This window comes from Stegastes partitus, unplaced genomic scaffold (genome assembly GCF_000690725.1).
Source record: "Stegastes partitus isolate 25-593 unplaced genomic scaffold, Stegastes_partitus-1.0.2 Scaffold1482, whole genome shotgun sequence".
Classification (NCBI taxonomy): domain Eukaryota; kingdom Metazoa; phylum Chordata; class Actinopteri; family Pomacentridae; genus Stegastes; species Stegastes partitus.
The window spans coordinates 86676-106213 of record NW_007579213.1 but is presented as its reverse complement, the minus strand read 5'-3'; the positions used below and the strand labels follow the sequence as shown (position 1 = coordinate 106213).

Here is a 19538-nt window from a genome sequence, read left to right as displayed (position 1 = left end):
CTACTACTACTACTACTACTACTTCTACTAGAACTACCACCACTACTCTGAGAACCTCAGGGAGGGTCTCCTGCTGGTGCCCAGAGTCAGGACCAAACACGGTGCAGCTAAAACCTGGAATTGGATTTCAGAAGATGTGAGACGGGCCTCAACTCTGATAATGTTCACATCCAGGCTGGAAACAGTTCTGTGTAGTTGTGCATATGACAGCTGAGAGTATTTAATCTGTTCTCTTCTAATTAATGATTATATTTATGTTTTATGGATTGATCTCATCTGCCTCTTTGCTTTTAATGTAATTAATGAATAATTGTGTTTGTGTTCTGTGGACTGACTTTGTCTGTCTTCTTATAGTCTGTCACAATAACCAATGGTGCATTTTGCTGGAAAAAAAAATCTGCAGGGTCAAAAATATACATACAGCAATGCTCATATTTCATTAAAGGTCTTTTTACCTCAGCTGGGTGCTGCTGGAGCCGCCCACAAGCTCCTGGTTGTATCTTCAAACACTCCTGACTATATTTCTCACACACACACACACACACACACACACTCTCTTGACCTTGTAACATAACTGCCACACAAATTTTGAGCTGCATGACGACGATTTAAATCACCTTCGTAGAGCCTTGCATACTTGCCAAACACTGTCTTTTTGTAAAGCCTGAACATGGAGCCAGGAGCTGAAATCTAGTTTCCTTTAAGAGTGTTTCAATTACATTAAAAGGGTTAGTATGGAAGTTTTGCCCCATGATGCCAAGAAAAAATCACCGTCTGTCCGAGCTTTAAAAGATGAACTTATCACCGAGACATTAACGGCACACTTTTACATCGCATTGAATTTCTAATGATGTAACTTGAATGTTTGTTTGTGGGCTTGTGATGATATCCAAACGCGATCCGAAGACCAACACTATGCCTGAACAACACATCCAGACGGTGCAACGGCTGCTCCGCTGAACCCTCGCTATGCTTGACGCACTGGTCATTACTCACTCCGAGTGTGACATCAACACAGTGCAGAACCTTTCACACCTGCTGCAGTCTTTTCTCAAACAATAGGCGTCCCTGCTGAGGACAGAACACGATCCACACCGCTGGAGGTGACGTACAGGCGGGCACACCATCTAAACACAATGCACAGTTTTCTACGACTGTTGCATCAAATCTCCCTCCTCGAGTTCTGTACCATCTGGGAATTACTGCTGAACGATCAATCAAAATACAGCCAAGTGCAACGTTTGAATCACAGGAGCTGCCGTTGTTTTTCACAAAAGGCAAAAGGCGCCACAAAACACCAACATAAAGACGCATTGTGGTGCTAAAGGGACAATGTTCTCCAAACATAAAGGGACATGTGTGTTTTTTCTGGAAGACAAAAAAAAAAGAGACCAACTGTGACTAATACCGTGGCATCTATACAACTGTAATGTGGTTTATTTGGTATCAGCCGTATGGAGACCCCTCTGGTTCTGCACTGATGGACTTCAGAGACGCCTACAGAGACGGAGCTGCTCACAAACTCATCCATCCTGCAAGTTCATGCTGAACACGTACCAGAAACAGCAACCGTGTGCCAGAAGTGACATCACTGCTGCCGGTGTGGGTTGCACAAGCAAGAGAAACAACAGCAAGCACAAACTTCTATCAACGTGCTGCACAGCTTCAGGTGCTGCTTCAAGCTTTGTGGTCAAGCTGCTGATTCAAACCGGGACGTTTAGCTGAACTGAACTGAATGAGGGAGAGATCTTACCTGGAGCAGATTTCAAAGTGTGTACCAGGGAATCGGTAGCTCCACACCAGAGCCTCGTCTTCACCCTCGCAGCTGAAAACCCTGTCCTTGTGCTTCTCGGAGGAAATGTGCTGCTTCCACTGCCGCTCGCTGTTGCTGTCTTTGCCGCACAGACGGCAGTACAAGCCGCTCTGAAACACAAAGGTCTTTTAATCGTCTTTTCTTACAGACTCAGTCAGATAACACAAGTTTACTGCAAACCCACCGTTGGTTCAGCGTAGTCGGTCGGCATGATGATGCACTTTTCCTCCGGGGCGGGCTGGGTGAGCGTGGCTCCGTCTGCTTGGCGGTTTTGGCCCGTTAACGTCAGCCACATGTCGTACATCTGCTGCATGTCCAGCACTACAGGCACAAAGAAAGCTCAGAGGCTCAGCTGCACTTATCTCAGCACGATGTCCACGTTAACAAACACGACCAAACTCTACAAGTGGAGCTTCACCGAACATCTGTATCACTTCAACAACTCACGCTCGTTGTTTTTCATATACGTCCACATCTCCTTCTCCTCCTCGCTGTGAGCAAACATGCAGTTCCCAGGGTAGGTGCATTTCTTTTTTTCCAAAATCTGGGTGCATATCTGCGAGGAGAAAACGTCACGGCGTTAAACACGGACCACGCCGATGAGCACGAACTTTCAGCAGACAAAACCTTCGACTGTCTTTTGAAACGTCAGTGTAGGAACCATTTATGTTGATTGTTGTGAGGTAATTTACTATTGATTATTTGGACACATGGTGTATATGTAGAGGGCACAGGTGACAGGAAGAGGAGGGCACAGGTAGGGGGAGCACAGACATATACCAGATTCACCAGAGGAAAACTGCTGTATTTTAATTTTTTTGCATATCATCAAATAAACCACCCACTAAACGGCAAGTATGCAGACTGGAAATTCTGTTTTTGGTCTGCGTCTGTTCACTCTGCTGCACTTGTTCAGTAACGCCAATTAAGGAACACCAGGATAGTGAAAAATTGCCATTACAGTCAGTATAGTCAATGCTGGAATAATGCAAAAAGGTGATGTCGCTGCCACCTTAAGGCCGATGGAAGTCTGAAGTTGGAAAGTCTCACTGAGAAATAGAAAAAAGCTCATGTGATGATAGATTTCTCTCTCGTTAGCAAGAACATTCTTCAGTTTGGAGGAAAAAAAACATCAATTTAAATATGAAAAATCGAACCTGTGAGAATCATGTCTGAAAAAGAATATTTGTTTTTTGTACTCTGCAGACGCTTTACGAGAGCTTAAAGAGGATTTTGGCGTATCGATCTACAAATTCAGAAGCAGCATCGTGAAAATAATTGAAGTTAAAAGGAGACACTCTGACTTTAACTTGCCCACAACTGTACTGTCAGCTTCAGCTTCTTTATAAAGTTGTTGAAAGTGATGGAAAACACACGCTGTAACTGACTCGCTGTTGACGTGATGTGCACGCTAACCGCTCTGCTACGAGGACCAGGTGACCCGTATTCATAGGAAAACACTCTCTGTGGTTACTGTGAACATTAAAGAAAAATAAAAAACTCTGGGAATGAGATCTGAACTCAGACATCTAGAGAAACATGGTGGCTGGTTTTGGGTGTTCAGGTTTACACACGACACATCTGTGCGCAGATTAAAGGTTATTTATGCACCAGTATGTGAGATTTTGAATATTAACATAACAGCAAACACTACGGCATCACACGGACGTTGTACTCTCTCTCTGTTTGTTGTAATCCGGCTGTTAGTTCAGGATGATTTAAGGTATTTTTGACTCAATGCTGTTATTTAACAGCAGGAAGCCAAACTGTGATGCACACACACACACGTATACTTTAGCTACGATATGTGCCCAGACTGTTTTTAATTTCCTGTTATTAAACACTGAGTTCAATTATGTTCATCAGAAAAGTTTGAGTGAAAAAAAGCCTTAATTAGAACCAGGCGATCCCGTACAGAAGATGTATAAAACGAAGGACACAGGTCAGAGAGGTGAGGGCAGATCTGACAGGTCTAGAGGAGGAACACTTACGTCATAGTACATGGGGAAGTTCTTGGCATGCGGCAGCGGTCGGACCTGAACCCATTTACTTCTTTCTGGGGACTTGGCCAGCAGGACTCGTCTCTCCTTCGTAAACCTGGAGATGTGGACACCAGAAGGGGGCAGAACTACTGTAAGAGAGTTGCTTTTGAATAACAAAACACCATTAGAGACGTTATGAATGGTTGAGCAGGTTCACGGCTGTAAAATAGCATTTTGTGTGTAACTGCAGCTGTGACGGGATCTCTGAAGTCGAGGGTTTGTCATTTGCTCGGTTGGTGAGTGTAATTATGTAGTTTGTGCTCGCCAAATTTCAGGTGTGTACGATGTTCCCCTTAGGAGGAGATAGATTTTGAAAATGGCCTGAAATGAGTGAAAATGGCCCGTAATGCTCGCCATTTCTCCAACATGGTGGGTTTCCTGTAGGGTTTACGGAAAGGTGCTGATGGGCTTTTTTGTGCGTCCCGACCTGCTCCGTGTGCCGACCACATGTCGTAGCTCCAGATCAAACGTGCTTCTGACAGGACTCAATTTTCAGGGGGGCGCTGTGGAGCCATTTTGGCAGTGACATGCCTAATTCCTTTAAAATATAAAATGTTGGTGTGTGTGTGGTGACTTTGGTGATTTTTTTGGGCATGTTTAGGCCCTCAAGATCACGTTTGTTTGGGACGATAAATAACAAACCCAAGGGTTTCTAAAGGGTCCTTGTATTGGTCGTGATCGGACCCTAATAATGCTTTCAAACTGAACGACCGCAGCCTAGATCAAAGACAGGAGAAGAACTCCACAGTGAAGGAAGAATAACTGTCAGGACTTCCAGACAGTGACGTAATAAGTACCAGACTCGAGGGTGGATAACTGGACTCGTGTAAGTTCAGTTCTGACACCATGTGGCAGCAGCGGGTCCAGTTTTATTCATCACAATCTCTCATAACATGACAAAGCTATGTATATGGATGCATTCTGCAATTGAAGGAAGACAAATTCTTCCATATTTTGTGTGGCTTTCCAGACTTGTACAGGGACCATATCGCCGTGACTCACGCGTGTCTGGCTTTGGCGGTGCAGTACTTGAGGGCTTTGTCCGGCTCACTGATCTGACCGTCCCGCCAGCAGTGACCGCAGACGAACTTCATCTTCAGGTTCAGACTCCTTCTAGCGCCTCCTGCTGCTCCTTTTGGTTTGCTCCAGCCTCCTCCAGAAGACAGCTGCTTGAAATTAAGATATAAAAACAACGTGAGTACACAGAATAAATCCCATAAAATGCCGAGTTTGCAGGCAGAACTGCATTAAATCACAATCACAGCGTCAACATTTGATCATTTCTACGATTTTCTGAGCTACCAGCACAGATGATATAAAAACATGATGAAAAAACAGGACAAGCTGACCCAGAACAAACGGTGACGAGTTGGTCTTTATGGAGGAAACCATCGTCCTGTTTGCATATAAATGTAAAATAATGATTCTTACTCTGTTTCCTTTCTGTTTGCTCGGGTTTTGCTGCTCCTCCTTTTCACAATACTTCATGGACACCTTCACAATCTCATCAGGGCTCATACCTGCAGATAACAAACACAGAAATAACATCGCTGTCCACATGTAGAGAAAGACTACCAGCTACTGTTTCTGCTATCGATATCAAAAGGTGAACACTCCTACAATTATGTTTTCACTCTCTTTTCATTGAATCGCTAATCAGTTAGAAACGAGCGGATAAACACCGACATGAATACCAAAACCACAGAGAGTTATGTGTTAGCAAACAGCTACTTATTTACACATCCAGCGTTTCTCTCCACCTGACAGATGTTAAACTCAACATATTCTGTCCTTTAAACTCTGGTTTGGTCTTCATTTGCTGCTAAATGATCACTTTAGGTTCGCGCTGAGAAACCAAGCTGACCAATCAGGGGTCAGGTGAAGAAACTTTCTTCCTCTGTGTTACGTTGTGCAAAGATGGGATGCTCATTATCAGCAAAGAGTGACGTGTAACTGAGGAATCGTAGATATCTATTCATCATGTTTTGTGAGGGCTGCAGGTGGTTCGGTGGTTAGCACCGTCGCCTCGCAGCGAGCAGGTCGCCGGTTGGCGTCCCGGTGAGGACACCCGGGATCTTTCTGCGTTTTCCAGGCCTGGAACCTAAAACCTTCCAGGTTTTCACGTGGAAACGTCGTGCATGCATCGGATCAGAGCGCACCTGTGTCTCGCTGCACCCTCCAGGTTTTGAGTTCGATGACCGAGTGGGCATAATGGCAGCTGTCCTCTCTCTGGCAGCCGTAGCGGATGGCTTGGCGGCACAAGTCCAAGTGGCACAGGACGCTCAGCGGGCGCACCTTTCCGTAGTTCACGTTGTGGGTCCTCACCACAAACGCCAAGCACCTGACGGGCACAGAGGGACAAATTAGAAAAAGGACTACAATCACTTCAAGACTGAAATGCGAGAGGACTCGAGACGACTCGTACGTTATAAACACACTCACTTATTAGCGTCAAAGTTGTGGCGAGCGGCCGAGTTAGAGCAGATGGTGCGATTGTCTCTGCAGCGCTCGCTGATGATTCTGGGTTTGCTGTCGTAGCACTCCTGCAGAGGGACGGGAGAGGAAAAGACCGGCGACGGGGCAGAGAGGCAGAGAGAGACGCATTTTAATAAACGTATTCTTTATGACTGAGACACGCAGCTCACTGAACACAACGTCAGCTTTAGGTCTGTGGTTTAAACATCTGATACACAAACAGGGAGAAAGTCAAGTGTGGATCATGTAAATGTGTAGAATTATGTTTTAATTCTGTGGAGGATGAAACATGACTTCATTGTCCTTAAACACATGAATAAATAAACAGCTTAACTCCATGATCAGTGGGCTAGTAAGCATGTCCACTGTATCTGGTTTAATTGATTTTTCAGAACAGATCATCCATGATTTGACGATACTTGCAGACTTTATTTTATTTTTTTATATTTGCCTTTGCTTTTACACGTCTCTCACCATCAGATGTTGGCAGTAGAGAAACCTCTTCATAATTGTGTATTCTGAAATGTGACAACAACAGAAGCATGACGGTGGGATAAACATGTGTTTAGTGCTTTAGCGCCCTCTAGAGTCTCGGCTCATAACTGCTCACTTGTGCACAGAAGACCTGCACTCGTCTATGGCCACAACTTTTGAAGTATTGCAATAAAAAGTATATTTCACGGAACAATAACAAGAGACTCTAGCACAGATTTTACTCTGTTTGTCTTCGTGTTAGTTCTGCATGTTAATTACAAAGGTTCTGCTTTTAATGTGGTGTCATATCAACATATCCAGACATTAACTCTTCCAGATAAAAACATATAATTGCCATGACAAGTTGACGAGTAATTCAAACAGGGTGCAGAGATGGACACAGAGCAGGTTGTAACTATGATTACATCTGATGTAAATTCAAGATTATTTTATTTTTATCACCGATACTTAAAAACACGAGCAACTACAACTGTCGGAGGTCAAGTTGTGCGCTTGAGGCAACAAATGCCTCAAGAAGCAATTTAACAGAGAAGAAGAAATTTAAATGCCTCCATTTTGTACACTATGTTAATTCTTTCCTGTATGTTTCTATCTAAAAGTGTCTATTTCAGTAATTATCTGTATTTATTCATGTTATTGGGACTTTGTGTGTGGAGTTAGTCCAACCTGTGCACTTCATTCTCACTAAAAATAAAGTAAATCAAGAACAAATGTCAAAAAAGTAGAAAAGAAATAGCATTCATCATCTTTATTATTAGTTTTATTGTAATTAATATCATTGTCATTATTATTATTATCATTATTATCAATAGTAGTAGTTTTGTTGTCATTTTTAATCCTCCATAGAATATTAAGGATCTTACTCTCAAAATGACTGACTGCGTAAAGGTTAGATGAAAAATATGTCCTATTACTGTTTTTAAAAACGCAGATAAACACAGATGTAAAAGTGAACTGACCTGACAGAGGAACATGAACGTGCCTTTGTTGTCCTGCAGGAGGCGAACGATGGCGTTCACAGGATCCGTCTCGAACAGCAGGTCCCTGTCCAGCGTTCCCTTCCTCTCCTCGGTCCAGACGTCGATCTCCAGCTGGTTGTAGGCAAACGTGCATTTCTCTCCGTACGGGCAGAGGCCCAGATCCCCAGACTTCATCAGCTCTGGACACGAGAGAAGACGCATCAACCGCCACATGAATCATTTCCAGTTTCACTTTTAGGTAACTGGCATAGGTTTGTGATCTTTAGTTGCTTTTTTCCCTGATCAGAGTGGCAGTAAATGGGGCGCCGCGAAAGCTCAACTGGTTGAGCTGGCGTCCTGCGTTCAGAGGTTCTAGTCCCTGACGCAGAGGTCATGGGTTTGAGTCCCGCTCATGGCCCTTTCCTGCAGGTCCTTCCCCCACTTTCCTGTCTCTCTCTCATATAAAGGCCCAAAAAAAGTCCTTAAAAAAGTGGCAGTAAATTGGCTCGATCACTCTGGCAACATGTAAACAAATGGAGCAACTTCCCCAAAACTACCGAGTCCTGAATCCAAACCGCATTCCTACCGACTGTAAAGTCCACACGAGTGTCTCTGTCTGAAAGAACCAACTGTGCTCAGATGTTTATCTGCCTGCGTCGGGGTTTCACTGCCCATCCATCCATCCATCCATCCATCCATCCATCCATTATCTCTACACCTTAATCCTCACTAGGGTCATGGGGGCTGGAGCCTATCCCAGCTGACTCAGGGTGAAGGCAGGTTCACCTGGACAGGTAACCAGTCTATCACAGGTAAATCAGTTTGCCTAAAAAAAATAGCAACGAACAAATAAGATTCACCAGAAAGAACATGATTTCCTGTTTCGTCCTGAGATTCTTACCTCTGCAAATTACAAACCGCCCGTTGAAGGTTGTCCGGTTGGGAATGCGTCGCACTCTGGTCCACTCTGCCGGACGTCCCGCCTTTAGTCTGCACAACAGGACGTCTCGTTTACAGCTGTGGACCAGGTCTGGCTTGTGAACGTAAGTATATATGCCTTGACCTGAGAGTAAAAAAAAAGAAATCAAGTGCTTGAGGATGCACATTGAATCACAAGTTTCTTTTAAGATCTGATGAGGCCAGAAAGGTGTTGAACTCCATCAAATCATGACCAGCTTAAAGAGCATCAGGTCGATTAGGAGCCAGTTTGAACGACGACCGGACTCCAGACGTACCTTCTCGAGGGAAGCAAGCTGAGCAGGCCTGCAGGAACTCGTGGGTGGAGGAGAGCGGGTTGGAGACCGCAGCTGGCCCTGGGTTGTCCTTCACCTCGTTTAAACAGTAAGAACAAGAGTTCAGTTAACGCAAAAGAAATCAAACTATCACAGAGTCTGCAACAGTCAGTCAGTCTTACTTTGTAGTGTTTTTTTGGAGATCGCATCACTGGAGCTGCAGCGCTATGAGGGAGGACACCTGAGGAGCAACCAGGGAACATGAATTACAAACGACACTGTGGTTAACGAGGCTAAACCAGCAAACACCAGAACGAGGAGCAGGAGCATCCCTCCCTACAAGACACCTATGAATCCTGAGCGATCCTTCACACGCTCTGTACTCAGAGTATGAGCGGCTACCTCAGAGTCCCACACTCCTGATTGAACAGGTTAAAAATTCATTTGTTCAATTAGGCTCATTAATAAGTACAATAGCTCTAATTGTTTTTGTTTTTTTTAATGTGCCATGTCTTTGGACTCATGAAATCATCCATCCATCATCTCTACTCCTTAATCCTCACCAGGGTCATGGGGGGCTGGAGTCTATCCCAGCTGACTCAGGGTGAAGGCAGGTTCACCTGGACAGGTAACCAGTCTATCACAGGGCTACACTTAGAGACAGACAACCAAGCACACTCACATTCACACCTACGGACAATTTACAATCACCAATTAACCTCAGCATGTTTGTGGACTGTGGGAGGAAGCCGGAGAACCCAGAGAGAACCCACGCTGCACGGGGAGAACATGGAGACTCCACGCAGGAAGATTCCTAGAAGCGACCTTCTAGCTGTGAGGCGACGGTGCTAACCACCATCCCTAATAATTTACCAATGAATAATAATCACCAGTTGAGCTGAAGTCAGAGAGCGAGTCCAGGCCGGTGACTCCAACACCTTCCACCGGGGGAAACGAGTCCAGGGCATCGAGGGATTCCAGCTGCTCCATGGCTCTGATGCTCATTTCACCGCCGTGACCGTTCTGATGACAGACGGTCTGCAGGGGATCCAGTTCGTCGAGCAGTTCATCGAGGGACTTTTCCCCAGCGTCCAGCTCTGTTTGGGGCTCACTGACCTCCTCAGCAGCAACAGCACTTGGCGTCATATCCAAGAAGTCATCGAGGCAATCAAGGGAGTCGAGGCCGAGCAGAGCATCCTGCGCTGCCGAGGCCTCCGCTCCGCCTCCAGAGGTCAAGAGGTCATCCAGGATATCCAGTGTTGTGATTGAGGTGCCGTGGCCGCTGCCTGAAAAGGAGTCCAGGGCGTTGAGCTGGCTGACGGCTGAGCTGAAAAAGGCGGGAGGCAGCTGTGGCGTCGGGGCGGGCAGGTCCCGAAGAACCGCACGCTTCAGAGTCGATGTCTGGCTGTGGACGGAAAACTCCGAATGGAGGCGAGTCTGGAAAACATGGAGAAGCAAACTGGAGTTAGGATGGAAGAAAAATGAGAAACTATATGTTTATAAGACGAACTCCCTCTTCGTGGTGTTTATCGGCAGCTGATCAAAGTGATCGGAGGTGAACCTACTGATGATTTCCATCAGTAGAAGCTACGATGTGATGAATATCAAAAGTCTGAACTGATTTTCTAATCAGCAACTTGCTTCAGTTAATAAAACTCCTTCTTCTCCTCCCGTTCCTGTCGCTCTCTCCTGCTCTAAATAAAGGCAAAAAGCCCCAAAATATATATATATATATATATATATATACATATATACTCCAAAGAATCCTGCATTTGACAGATTATGCACTGGGACATACTGAATCTTCTTCTGTCATACTATATAACAGCGGTGCCCAACCACCGGCCTGCGGACCGGTACCAGGTCGCACAGAAAGAATAAAAACGTTTTATTGATTTTTTTTCCAGTGGTGTCTGCAGGGTGTTTTATTTTGAAAAAAGCGTCTTCCCATCACATCGGTCTGTGCTTGTTTGCCGCACTTGAGTTTTCATCCCTGACCAGCCTCTGAAGCACTTCAGCATTATGAATGTATGATGGTGATGTTCTCCACCCTCGAGCTCAGTCATCCTCCACAACCAAGGACATCTGCCTCCTATCAGTAGCAGAAGTTTGATAGCTGGTGTGAAAGGACAAACTGTGTTCTACCTCAGCTGGGCCCTGCTCGGTAGGGAAGCAGTCTAGCAGGCTGTCCAGGTCGTCTCCCAGTCGCTCAGAGTCCTCCAGAGCTGCCACCCTGTCAGGCTGGCTGCAGCTGGGCGGCGGCGTGGAGGGGAAGGAGGGCTGAGGCATGCTGGGAAAGCTGACTGGAGAGAAGCAGGGGGACATTTATTTGGATTTTTTCCCATAACAGTAGAAATCATGACGCCACGTCTTACTAACAAATCCTCACCTGGTGCAACGACACTCAGAGGGTTCGTATCGTTTCCTAAATTCTCACCAGACACCTGGAGGGGAGAGGCGGGGAAAAATATAGGATCAAGCACAAATAAGAAAGAGGAAGATCTGAGAATAGAAGACGAGTAAAGGTTCAACAAAAACACACCTGACAGGAAACAGAATGTATTTAATTCCCTTGATGAGTCAAAACAAAATGTAATTTTTTGTGGAATAAAAGGAGAATTAAAAAAGAATAAAATAAAACTCTAAATGTTCCTTTTACTGACCTTTGCTTTGACGTAGGGTTTTCGGATTTTCAGTCCCAGGTGGACGGCCAGCTCCTGTGCGAGTTCGTTCACCTGTTTGTCCTGTCGAGATGACGGATATGCAGTGAAACACACTCATTACAAAGACCGTTAGATGAGATGCATTGCTTGTTTGAGAAACCACATACAGGCGTCCTACTGGAGATGTAACATCTGACCTTGGGTGATAAGAGTTTTTGATATTGCCATTATATCTAAAATAACATGTGTACATGGATAGAACCCATTTCACTTTGGACCACCAGCCAATCATGATTAGTGAAAGAAAACACCTATTTTGTGGTAACTTGGACGGAATACTGGTTTACTAGAGCTCAGGGCCATCATGGCCAGGCGACTACATGAACTCTTCCTCTACCTGAGGAGCGATGAGCAGACACTTGGTGGTGCAGCTGTAGGCGTCCTTGTGCTTCCCGAGCTCCTTCAGACAGAGCGCCTTCCTGTACAGGGCCCTGCGGCTCTCCTTGCACACCTCCAGAGCGCCGTCGCAGTCCTGCACTCCCTGATCGAAGTCGCCCTGTGGAGAGAAGAAAACAAGAAAAGACGACGAAGGACAAAGTGAAACGAAGTCAAAGGAGGAGCATCGACGGACAGGAAGCAAAGGCAAAGTGACACATGATGAAAGGTTTAATCAGGAAAGCCACCGGCAGGGCAGAGTTTTATTTCTCTACTTGGTTCTAATGTGTAGTTTTAAAAAAAGACGATAAATACGGTATGACCTTTGGAGTGTCCTGAATTATTATTGTTTTAAAACTTGGTTCAGTTATTGAGTGTTACAGCGTTTAAACTCTGGCAGATGAAGAAATCGACAAAATGATTTACTGCCACATTCCTTCAGGGGGCTGCAGGTGGATCAGTGGTTAGCACCGTGGCCTCACAGCTAGAAGGTCGCCGGTTTGTGTCCCGTTGAGGACACCCGGGATCTTCCTGCGTGGAGTCTCCATGTTCTCCCCGTGCAGCGTGGGTTCTCTCCGGGTTCTCCGGCTTCCTCCCACAGTCCAGAAACATGCTGAGGTTAATTGGTGATTGTAAATTGTCCGTAGGTGTGAATGTGAGTGTGCTTGGTTGTCTGTCTCTAAGTGTAGCCCTGTGATAGACTGGTTACCTGTCCAGGTGAACCTGCCTTCACCCTGAGTCAGCTGGGATAGGCTCCGCCCCCCACGTCCCTAGTGAGGATTAAGGTGTAGAGATGATGGATGGATGGACACTCCTTTAGGGGTTCTAAATGAGGTCGGTGTTTTTATTGAAAACTGTTCATTACTGTGATTTTTCCTCCTATCAGCCTGCAGCATCACATGGAGTTTAAACGTGTGTGTATACTTTGAAACATCCCAGTTCTTGTTGTGAACACTACATAATCCCAAACATGTGATTGTTGCATGTTTATTTCTAACATAAGAACATTATTTTTTTCCAAATGTTGTGTTATTGGGATATTTTCATCACACAGGCAGGAAACTAAAAAAACATCAGTGTTGACTGTTCTGTTGGTCAACACTGATGTTTGGCTGGATGATCAAGGACACGGACCTCTGGCCACCACGACGGCTTCACTGCTATGATCACAAGCCTGACGGAAGGCTAGGTATGGAGTTCATTATCGGTTTAAAGTACATTTATTTAAAACACAATATACAATTAATCGTAAAGTTACTAAAATTGGGTTTATAGTGATTTTTTTATTAGACGAAAAATTTCCTTCTGGCAGGAAATGACATAAATGAGCAGCAACAGACAGAAAGACATGGTTTTAGTAACGTGCACATTAAACTTTTTCTTTTTGCTAAAGCTCACTCTGTGCACGTCTATTAATGAGGCAGGTGCATCGCAGACGGACGAGCACATCCAACAGACTCCCAAACAATCTCTAACTTGCAATCATACATTTATTAACCTTCATCAGACAAATAGCACATTTATTTTTTTCACATTTTTGCTAAAAGTCTAAAATTATTCTTATTTTTCTCAGTAACTGATACCAAAGCCTTTATGTTCCACCACATTAATAAAACCGTTTTTCCCCCACTTCTCCTAATTATCAATAATAATAACTACTAACAGTCTCTCTGCACGCCTCCACTGGGATTCCACTCCTCTGTGTTTGTATCACACCGAGGGGGATGCTGTAGGAGGCCATGGCCTGCTTGGACCCTGATACACCTGCCTGCATTCTAGTTTCAAATCATTTCTTCTACAGGTCGATCTGCTTTTATTTGGCACTACAGCGGCCTCTGACTCACTCGGGTCGGGTTTGGGTGTGGACAAGCATTCGTAACAACATTTTAACAGTTTGTTTGTGGGACCAAACCCATCTCACCATGCTGTGGTAGGCGGCGGCCCTGTTCACATACAGGCTCTCCAGCAAAGCTTCGGGGATCTGGATCTCCTCCGCTTCGGCGTAGCACCAGACATTCAAGCCCTCGCTGAACTCTTTGACGGCCCGATCCCACTCTCGGTCTCGGAAGAAGGCATTTCCCTCGTCGAGCAGGTTGCATACTAACCGGGTCAAGAAGTCCTGGACGGGTGGAGAAGACAAAAGGGAACAAGATGCTGGTGGAGTGTTCCTACAGCGTAAGGCCTGTCACGACTGAAGCACGTGTATGATTGTGTATTCTGCAGAAAAGACTGAAGCAGGAATCTAGATTTTAAAAAGCATCAAACCAGTCTATCACAGGGCTACACTTAGAGACAGACAACCAAGCACACTCACATTCACACCTACGGACAATTTACAATCACCAATTAACCTCAGTATGTTTGTGGACTGTGGGAGGAAGCCGGAGAACCCGGAGAGAACCCACGCTGCACGGGGAGAACATGGAGACTCCACGCAGGAAGATCCCGGGTGTCCTCACCGGGACGCCAACCTTCTAACCACTGAGACACCTTGCAGCCCACAACACCAGTCCCTGTTAGGATATTAGGTGTTTAGGTACTTCGGTGGGCTTTCTCATTGCTACTTCTGCCTTTTGTTCATATTTATCTCTTGATGTATTGTCTGATCTCACATGTATGATCACGTTTGCACCCCGGCTCTTGCCATCACTGCAACTTTTACCCGGAATGACAGAATCCAACACAATTGAACAGATTCGGCAACGTCTCACATCTGAAAACTCTCACAAAGCGAGCAGCTCTTACGTCGACACATCCTTGAAAACAAAGCAGAGAGTAGCTGCACGGCCTCCACGAAGAAAACGGGCAAAAGATTTAAAAAAACAGATTGTAAAAACATGTCTTTGATTTCACACGCAGCCAGGAATGAAAATAAAGATGGAAGAAAGGAACAGACGGAGAAGTTTCAAGGTGAAACACAGCAGAGGCTGCAGCATGCAAATACGTGAGCATGAAACCCAGAGAGCAGAAAGGCAGAACTCTATAAACAGCTGGTGGAACAAGTTACAGCAGCTCCTGCTTTCTTTCTGTCTTTATATTGATTTGTTTTTGGAGAGGGTTTCACTACAAGTGTGCAGAGGTACAGCTGCTAATTTGCCTTTTGCTCTGTTTTTCCAGTTATGAGTAACGCTGTTTATTTATTCTGCAGCTCGATCACTTCTTCCAGGATCATCTCACACTATTTTCTTCCCCCGTATCACTCTTCCGGTGCCACATCATCAGTTTACGACCCAACAACATGTAAAACAAATCCATACGTAAACTCACCACGTCACAGCTGCACTAGTCCATAAGTAAATCCACTACGTCAGTCACATTCTAAAATAATGGCCTGAGTCTAAATCATCTCCTCATGCTGCTGGCCACCTCCCTACATCCTCAGGTGAACTGATCAACCTGTGAAGTGCCACTTAGGCCATTTAAGAAGCTTTTCAAGAGCTTCAAGAAGAACGAAAATCCACCTGAAGTTATCTCCGTGATTCAGGGCTTATTGGTCAGTGATGAGGTTTAGTATAACACAGGCTAGGATGTAAACACTGCATTATTCTGTCTGTTTAGTCAGCAAAACAGCTGGAGCTAGCATTTAGCAAAGAGTGCAAACGCTCCAGAATCTTTCTCAAACTATATTTCATCTACAATTTTTTTTCCACATTACACGATCTAATTAAGAAAGATTTGAATAAAAGCTGGAAGCTATGTGTATAACTAAAACAAATTAGAAAGGATCTCTTTGTGTTTTTAGTTAATGAGCATAATAGTAGTGATCATGTGACCGACAGCGTCTAGAGGCCGCTTTGGGAATGTGGCCACAAGGCAATGGAGGTTTTATTTCCAGAATGATCACATTTCCCTTCATGTAAATATGTAAATATTGTTAAATTCGTGTTCTCAGTGTCCTTGTGTTCTTCTGTTGTTCTTATTTATATTGTATATATCGTGTATACTGGTTTTAACAGGCGACATCTCCTCCACTGGCTCCCTGTCCGCTTTAGAATTGATTTTAGGATTTTACTGATCACTTTTAAAGCTATATTTTAGATATGTTAACCCCGTACATCCCCACAGGCAGCCTTAGATCCTCAGGTGGGTCCCTCCTGATCGGGTCGAGGCTTAGATCCAGAGGCAGCCGGGCCTTTCCTGTGAGGGCCCCTCGGCTTTGGACCGACCCACCTGAGGAAATGAGACTTGCAGATCCAGTATCTTCTTTTAATATCATTTCTTAAAAGTCACTTTTATAGACTCGCCCGTTACTTTTCCTTTTTATATCGGTACTGCCTGCTGTCCGGCTCTCGTTTCTCGTTCTTAATCTACTTTTATCTTCAGCTTTTATCTTCATTCCTCTGTGATGTCGTCTTTTTAACCAGTTTTATTATAACATACCTTCCAATCGTGTTCTTCTCCATTTTTATTGTGTGTATTTTTATATTTTGAGTGTTTGCCTGCTCTTTTTCTACATGTTGTTGTTTTCCTGTGTTGTCTTGTCTCTCTGTGTGTTTTTTTATTATGTAAAAGCACTTTGCAAATTCTGTTCGTAAAAATACAAATAAAGTTTATTATTATAATATTATATACGTCGCCTCTTTGATTTCTAGTTGTGTTTTCTTGCTTTTCTTTCCGTCACTTTGCTGCTGTAACGTTGCACATCTCTCCTTGTGGGACTAATAAAGGATTTCTGTTCGTGACTCAAAGGGTTGAAATGTTTTTCCTTTTTGGCCGGAGATGCACTTTATTCCTCTAATTCTTATTAGTGTGTCTACAGTCATTTATTACTATATATTCAATATTGGGTTCAGTTTTTTTGGTGTGGTTTCTACAAAACCTGACTGAAGCCATTCATCGTGTCTGCTGTATGTCTGTATGAAAACTTTATTATGACATCTTCTTTATATTTTTCTCTCATGCCACATCTGCATCCAGCTGCTGTAAGAGCCAGTGAAGGTGATCCTCTCTTACCTGGTAGCCCTCCGGTTCTGGGTAAGCCAGCGAAGACCTGCAACACAAAAGAGGCACAACTCGCTGAGAGTCACTGGCACCGCTTCGCTGTAAATGCTGTGAGTCAGTTAGTTTCACTTTCTCTACAAATGCACTTTAAACGGCCTCACTGTATGAAGTTCAGAGCTTCTCTTATGTCCTCCTTGCGCTTCTGTCGAGCGGGGTCCATGCCTGTTGACCGAGGAGCGGAACAACGCAGACTTTGACAGAAGCTAAGCAGCTAATTGAAGTAGAGAGCAGGAAACCAGCAGCTCTCACACGCCCACACAGGAGCTGCCAGTGCTGCTGGGCCAGCTGGAGACACACCGACCTGACCGAGCGAGGAAGTTCATTGAAGCGAAGTTTAAAAGCGGCTCGTGCGGGTTCCTGGGAGGGAGACGCGGGCAAAGTTTGAGGCGCTGAGAAGCCGAGCAGCCGCCGACAGCAGCGGGAGAGCGGAGGGAAGCCGCCGAGGCTCAACGCGCACCTCTGGGTTAAGTTTCGATTCCCTGCCGCCGTCAGATCCAGACCGCCCCTGAACGCCCCACTGCTCCGGAGTGGCCACGTGACCTACGCACTCGGTTTTTCAAAAATGAACTTTATTGACAAAAACAACGTTACAATATGAGTGACAGCAATGTGAAAAATAATTGACAATTTTTTTTTACAAATTTGATCAGAATCAAGTTAAAAAGTGAGAAGTAGAATATAGAAAAGTGGAATATGTTTTAATGTTTTTTTTCTTTTTCTTCTTCTTCTTCTTTTTTTTTTTAACAAAGTCCACAGACAGAATCACAGAATGTCAATACGAAGTGCATAAACTTTATTGACAAAAGAATGTCGTCACAATACAAATAATAGTTCGCACAATGTGAAAAATGATTGACAGAAAAATACAATAAATCTAATCAGAATCAAGTGAAAAAGTGAAAAGTTGTATATGTCTTATAGTTTTGTTTTTTTGTTTTTTTGTTTTTTTTAACAGACTACACAGACAGAATCACAGAATGTCAACACAAAGCTATTTTTTTTCTTGGAAACTGATGTAATCAGGCCGTGTGAATAACACGTGTAACCAGAAGACACAAATCAGGTTCTTAATCTCATTCATTGGCTCTGTCTGTATTTTTCTGGTGATGCTGACAGCTGCTTCAGTCTGTTATTAGACCAGTTATTAGAAACTAATGTTTAAATTGGAGGTCATTTTAATAAACCACATAGTGCTTAAAAATTGCCAGGGGAACAGACATGGGAAACATTTTCTGTGTTTTTTTCATTCAGTGTTTATCAGAGCTGATTCTGCTCATTGATTTGAGTTGTCTGCTAACAGAAGCACAGTGTTGATCTTTCTCATGACACCAGCAACACTGTCAACAGCACACGACCTCCCATAACACTTATGTTAAAGGTTTACTGTACTTGACCACCACATTTAACTTTGAATACAGTTTCGCTGTGATCATATAAATTCAGAGATGAGACAACCAGAGAGTCGTTGTTAAACAGTCCGTGTGTGTGTTCACACAGGAGACAGTACGTACCTGCACCTATGATCATCCGATCAGACAGCAAAGGCTGTAAGTACACAAATGTGGCGCCACATCAGGGTAGTCATGCAAAACATTGAGTGCTCAGAGGACGACAGGCTTGTCTGGCCTTCATTAAACATATTTCCCTTTCATACAGAGTCTATTGTTGCGCATTAGAAAACAACGATAATGTAAAGTCCATCTATTTTAGCTCACATCTGATCAGTAACCTTGATGTTATCCTGAGTTGTCTTTAAACCATCGTAGGCTGGTAGCGTTAAATGTGGTGTGTACATCTTATTTGTAGACTAGCATCTTGACAGTAGTATGATTTGGATCTGGTTTTGTATTTGATTTTTAAAGCCCCTTCAGACACTCTGTCTTCACCACCATTGATCTGATGGCAAATGAACGTGTTGGCTTGATGTCTGAATGTCACCCTGCTCACTTTCCTGTAACAGGTGCAGTCATATTAAGCCACAGTGATGTTTTACATTAAACAGAGCACAAGTCTGGACTGAATGCAGGTGCATTAACAGGTGGACGCAAAATCACAATGTTAGGCGAGTTGTGTGCAGTGATTCGGGTAAGACTCATATTGTTGCACCAATATTCATCCACAGAGGGCTGAAGACACAGTTTACTGCCAAAATCACCAAACCCGTTTCTTCTTTACTTTGTGCTTTAATTTAATCTAGGTTTTGTCTAATAGGAGCCGAAGCTTACTTTGCTGCTTCCAGCTATTTGTAGAAATGTTTCCTCTTAGTTGATGAAGCACCTGCAGCATCTGACACACTAAAACACTGGATGTTCTCAGGGAAAGTCGCTGATGACGTGTTCAGGTGCGTCAATGTGATTGTACCATGTGTTAAAGGAAGTAGCTTAAATTATGAGAGAGTCTGAAACAAGCAAAGCACATGAAAG

The 19538-nt window shown here is 44.2% G+C and overlaps 1 protein-coding gene across 4 annotated transcripts in view; it reads right to left on the bottom strand.

Annotated features, from left to right (window-relative positions):
• The window catches only part of LOC103370789 (zinc finger CCCH domain-containing protein 7B), an 18609-nt gene extending 777 nt beyond the window's left edge, over positions 1-17832 (bottom strand). Inside the window, exons 1-20 of one of the 4 annotated variants that reach the window (XM_008299943.1) lie at positions 17217-17830; positions 17068-17104; positions 14036-14233; positions 12077-12235; positions 11680-11760; positions 11406-11460; positions 11162-11319; positions 9907-10453; positions 9199-9257; positions 9020-9113; positions 8686-8847; positions 7785-7984; positions 6298-6398; positions 6015-6196; positions 5287-5375; positions 4858-5024; positions 3805-3910; positions 2261-2369; positions 1998-2134; positions 1754-1923 (exon numbers count right to left, since the gene is read on the bottom strand). In XM_008299943.1, coding sequence (XP_008298165.1) covers positions 1754-1923; positions 1998-2134; positions 2261-2369; positions 3805-3910; positions 4858-5024; positions 5287-5375; positions 6015-6196; positions 6298-6398; positions 7785-7984; positions 8686-8847; positions 9020-9113; positions 9199-9257; positions 9907-10453; positions 11162-11319; positions 11406-11460; positions 11680-11760; positions 12077-12235; positions 14036-14233; positions 17068-17104; positions 17217-17275 — 2870 coding nt within the window. In that variant the 5' untranslated portion in view covers positions 17276-17830. Of the gene's footprint in view, positions 1-1753; positions 1924-1997; positions 2135-2260; positions 2370-3804; positions 3911-4857; positions 5025-5286; positions 5376-6014; positions 6197-6297; positions 6399-7784; positions 7985-8685; positions 8848-9019; positions 9114-9198; positions 9258-9906; positions 10454-11161; positions 11320-11405; positions 11461-11679; positions 11761-12076; positions 12236-14035; positions 14234-17067; positions 17105-17216 lie in introns of all 4 variants that reach the window. The other 3 variants (XM_008299944.1, XM_008299946.1, XM_008299947.1) reach the window with 3 other exon arrangements.
• Positions 17833-19538: the final 1706 nt, after the last annotated feature.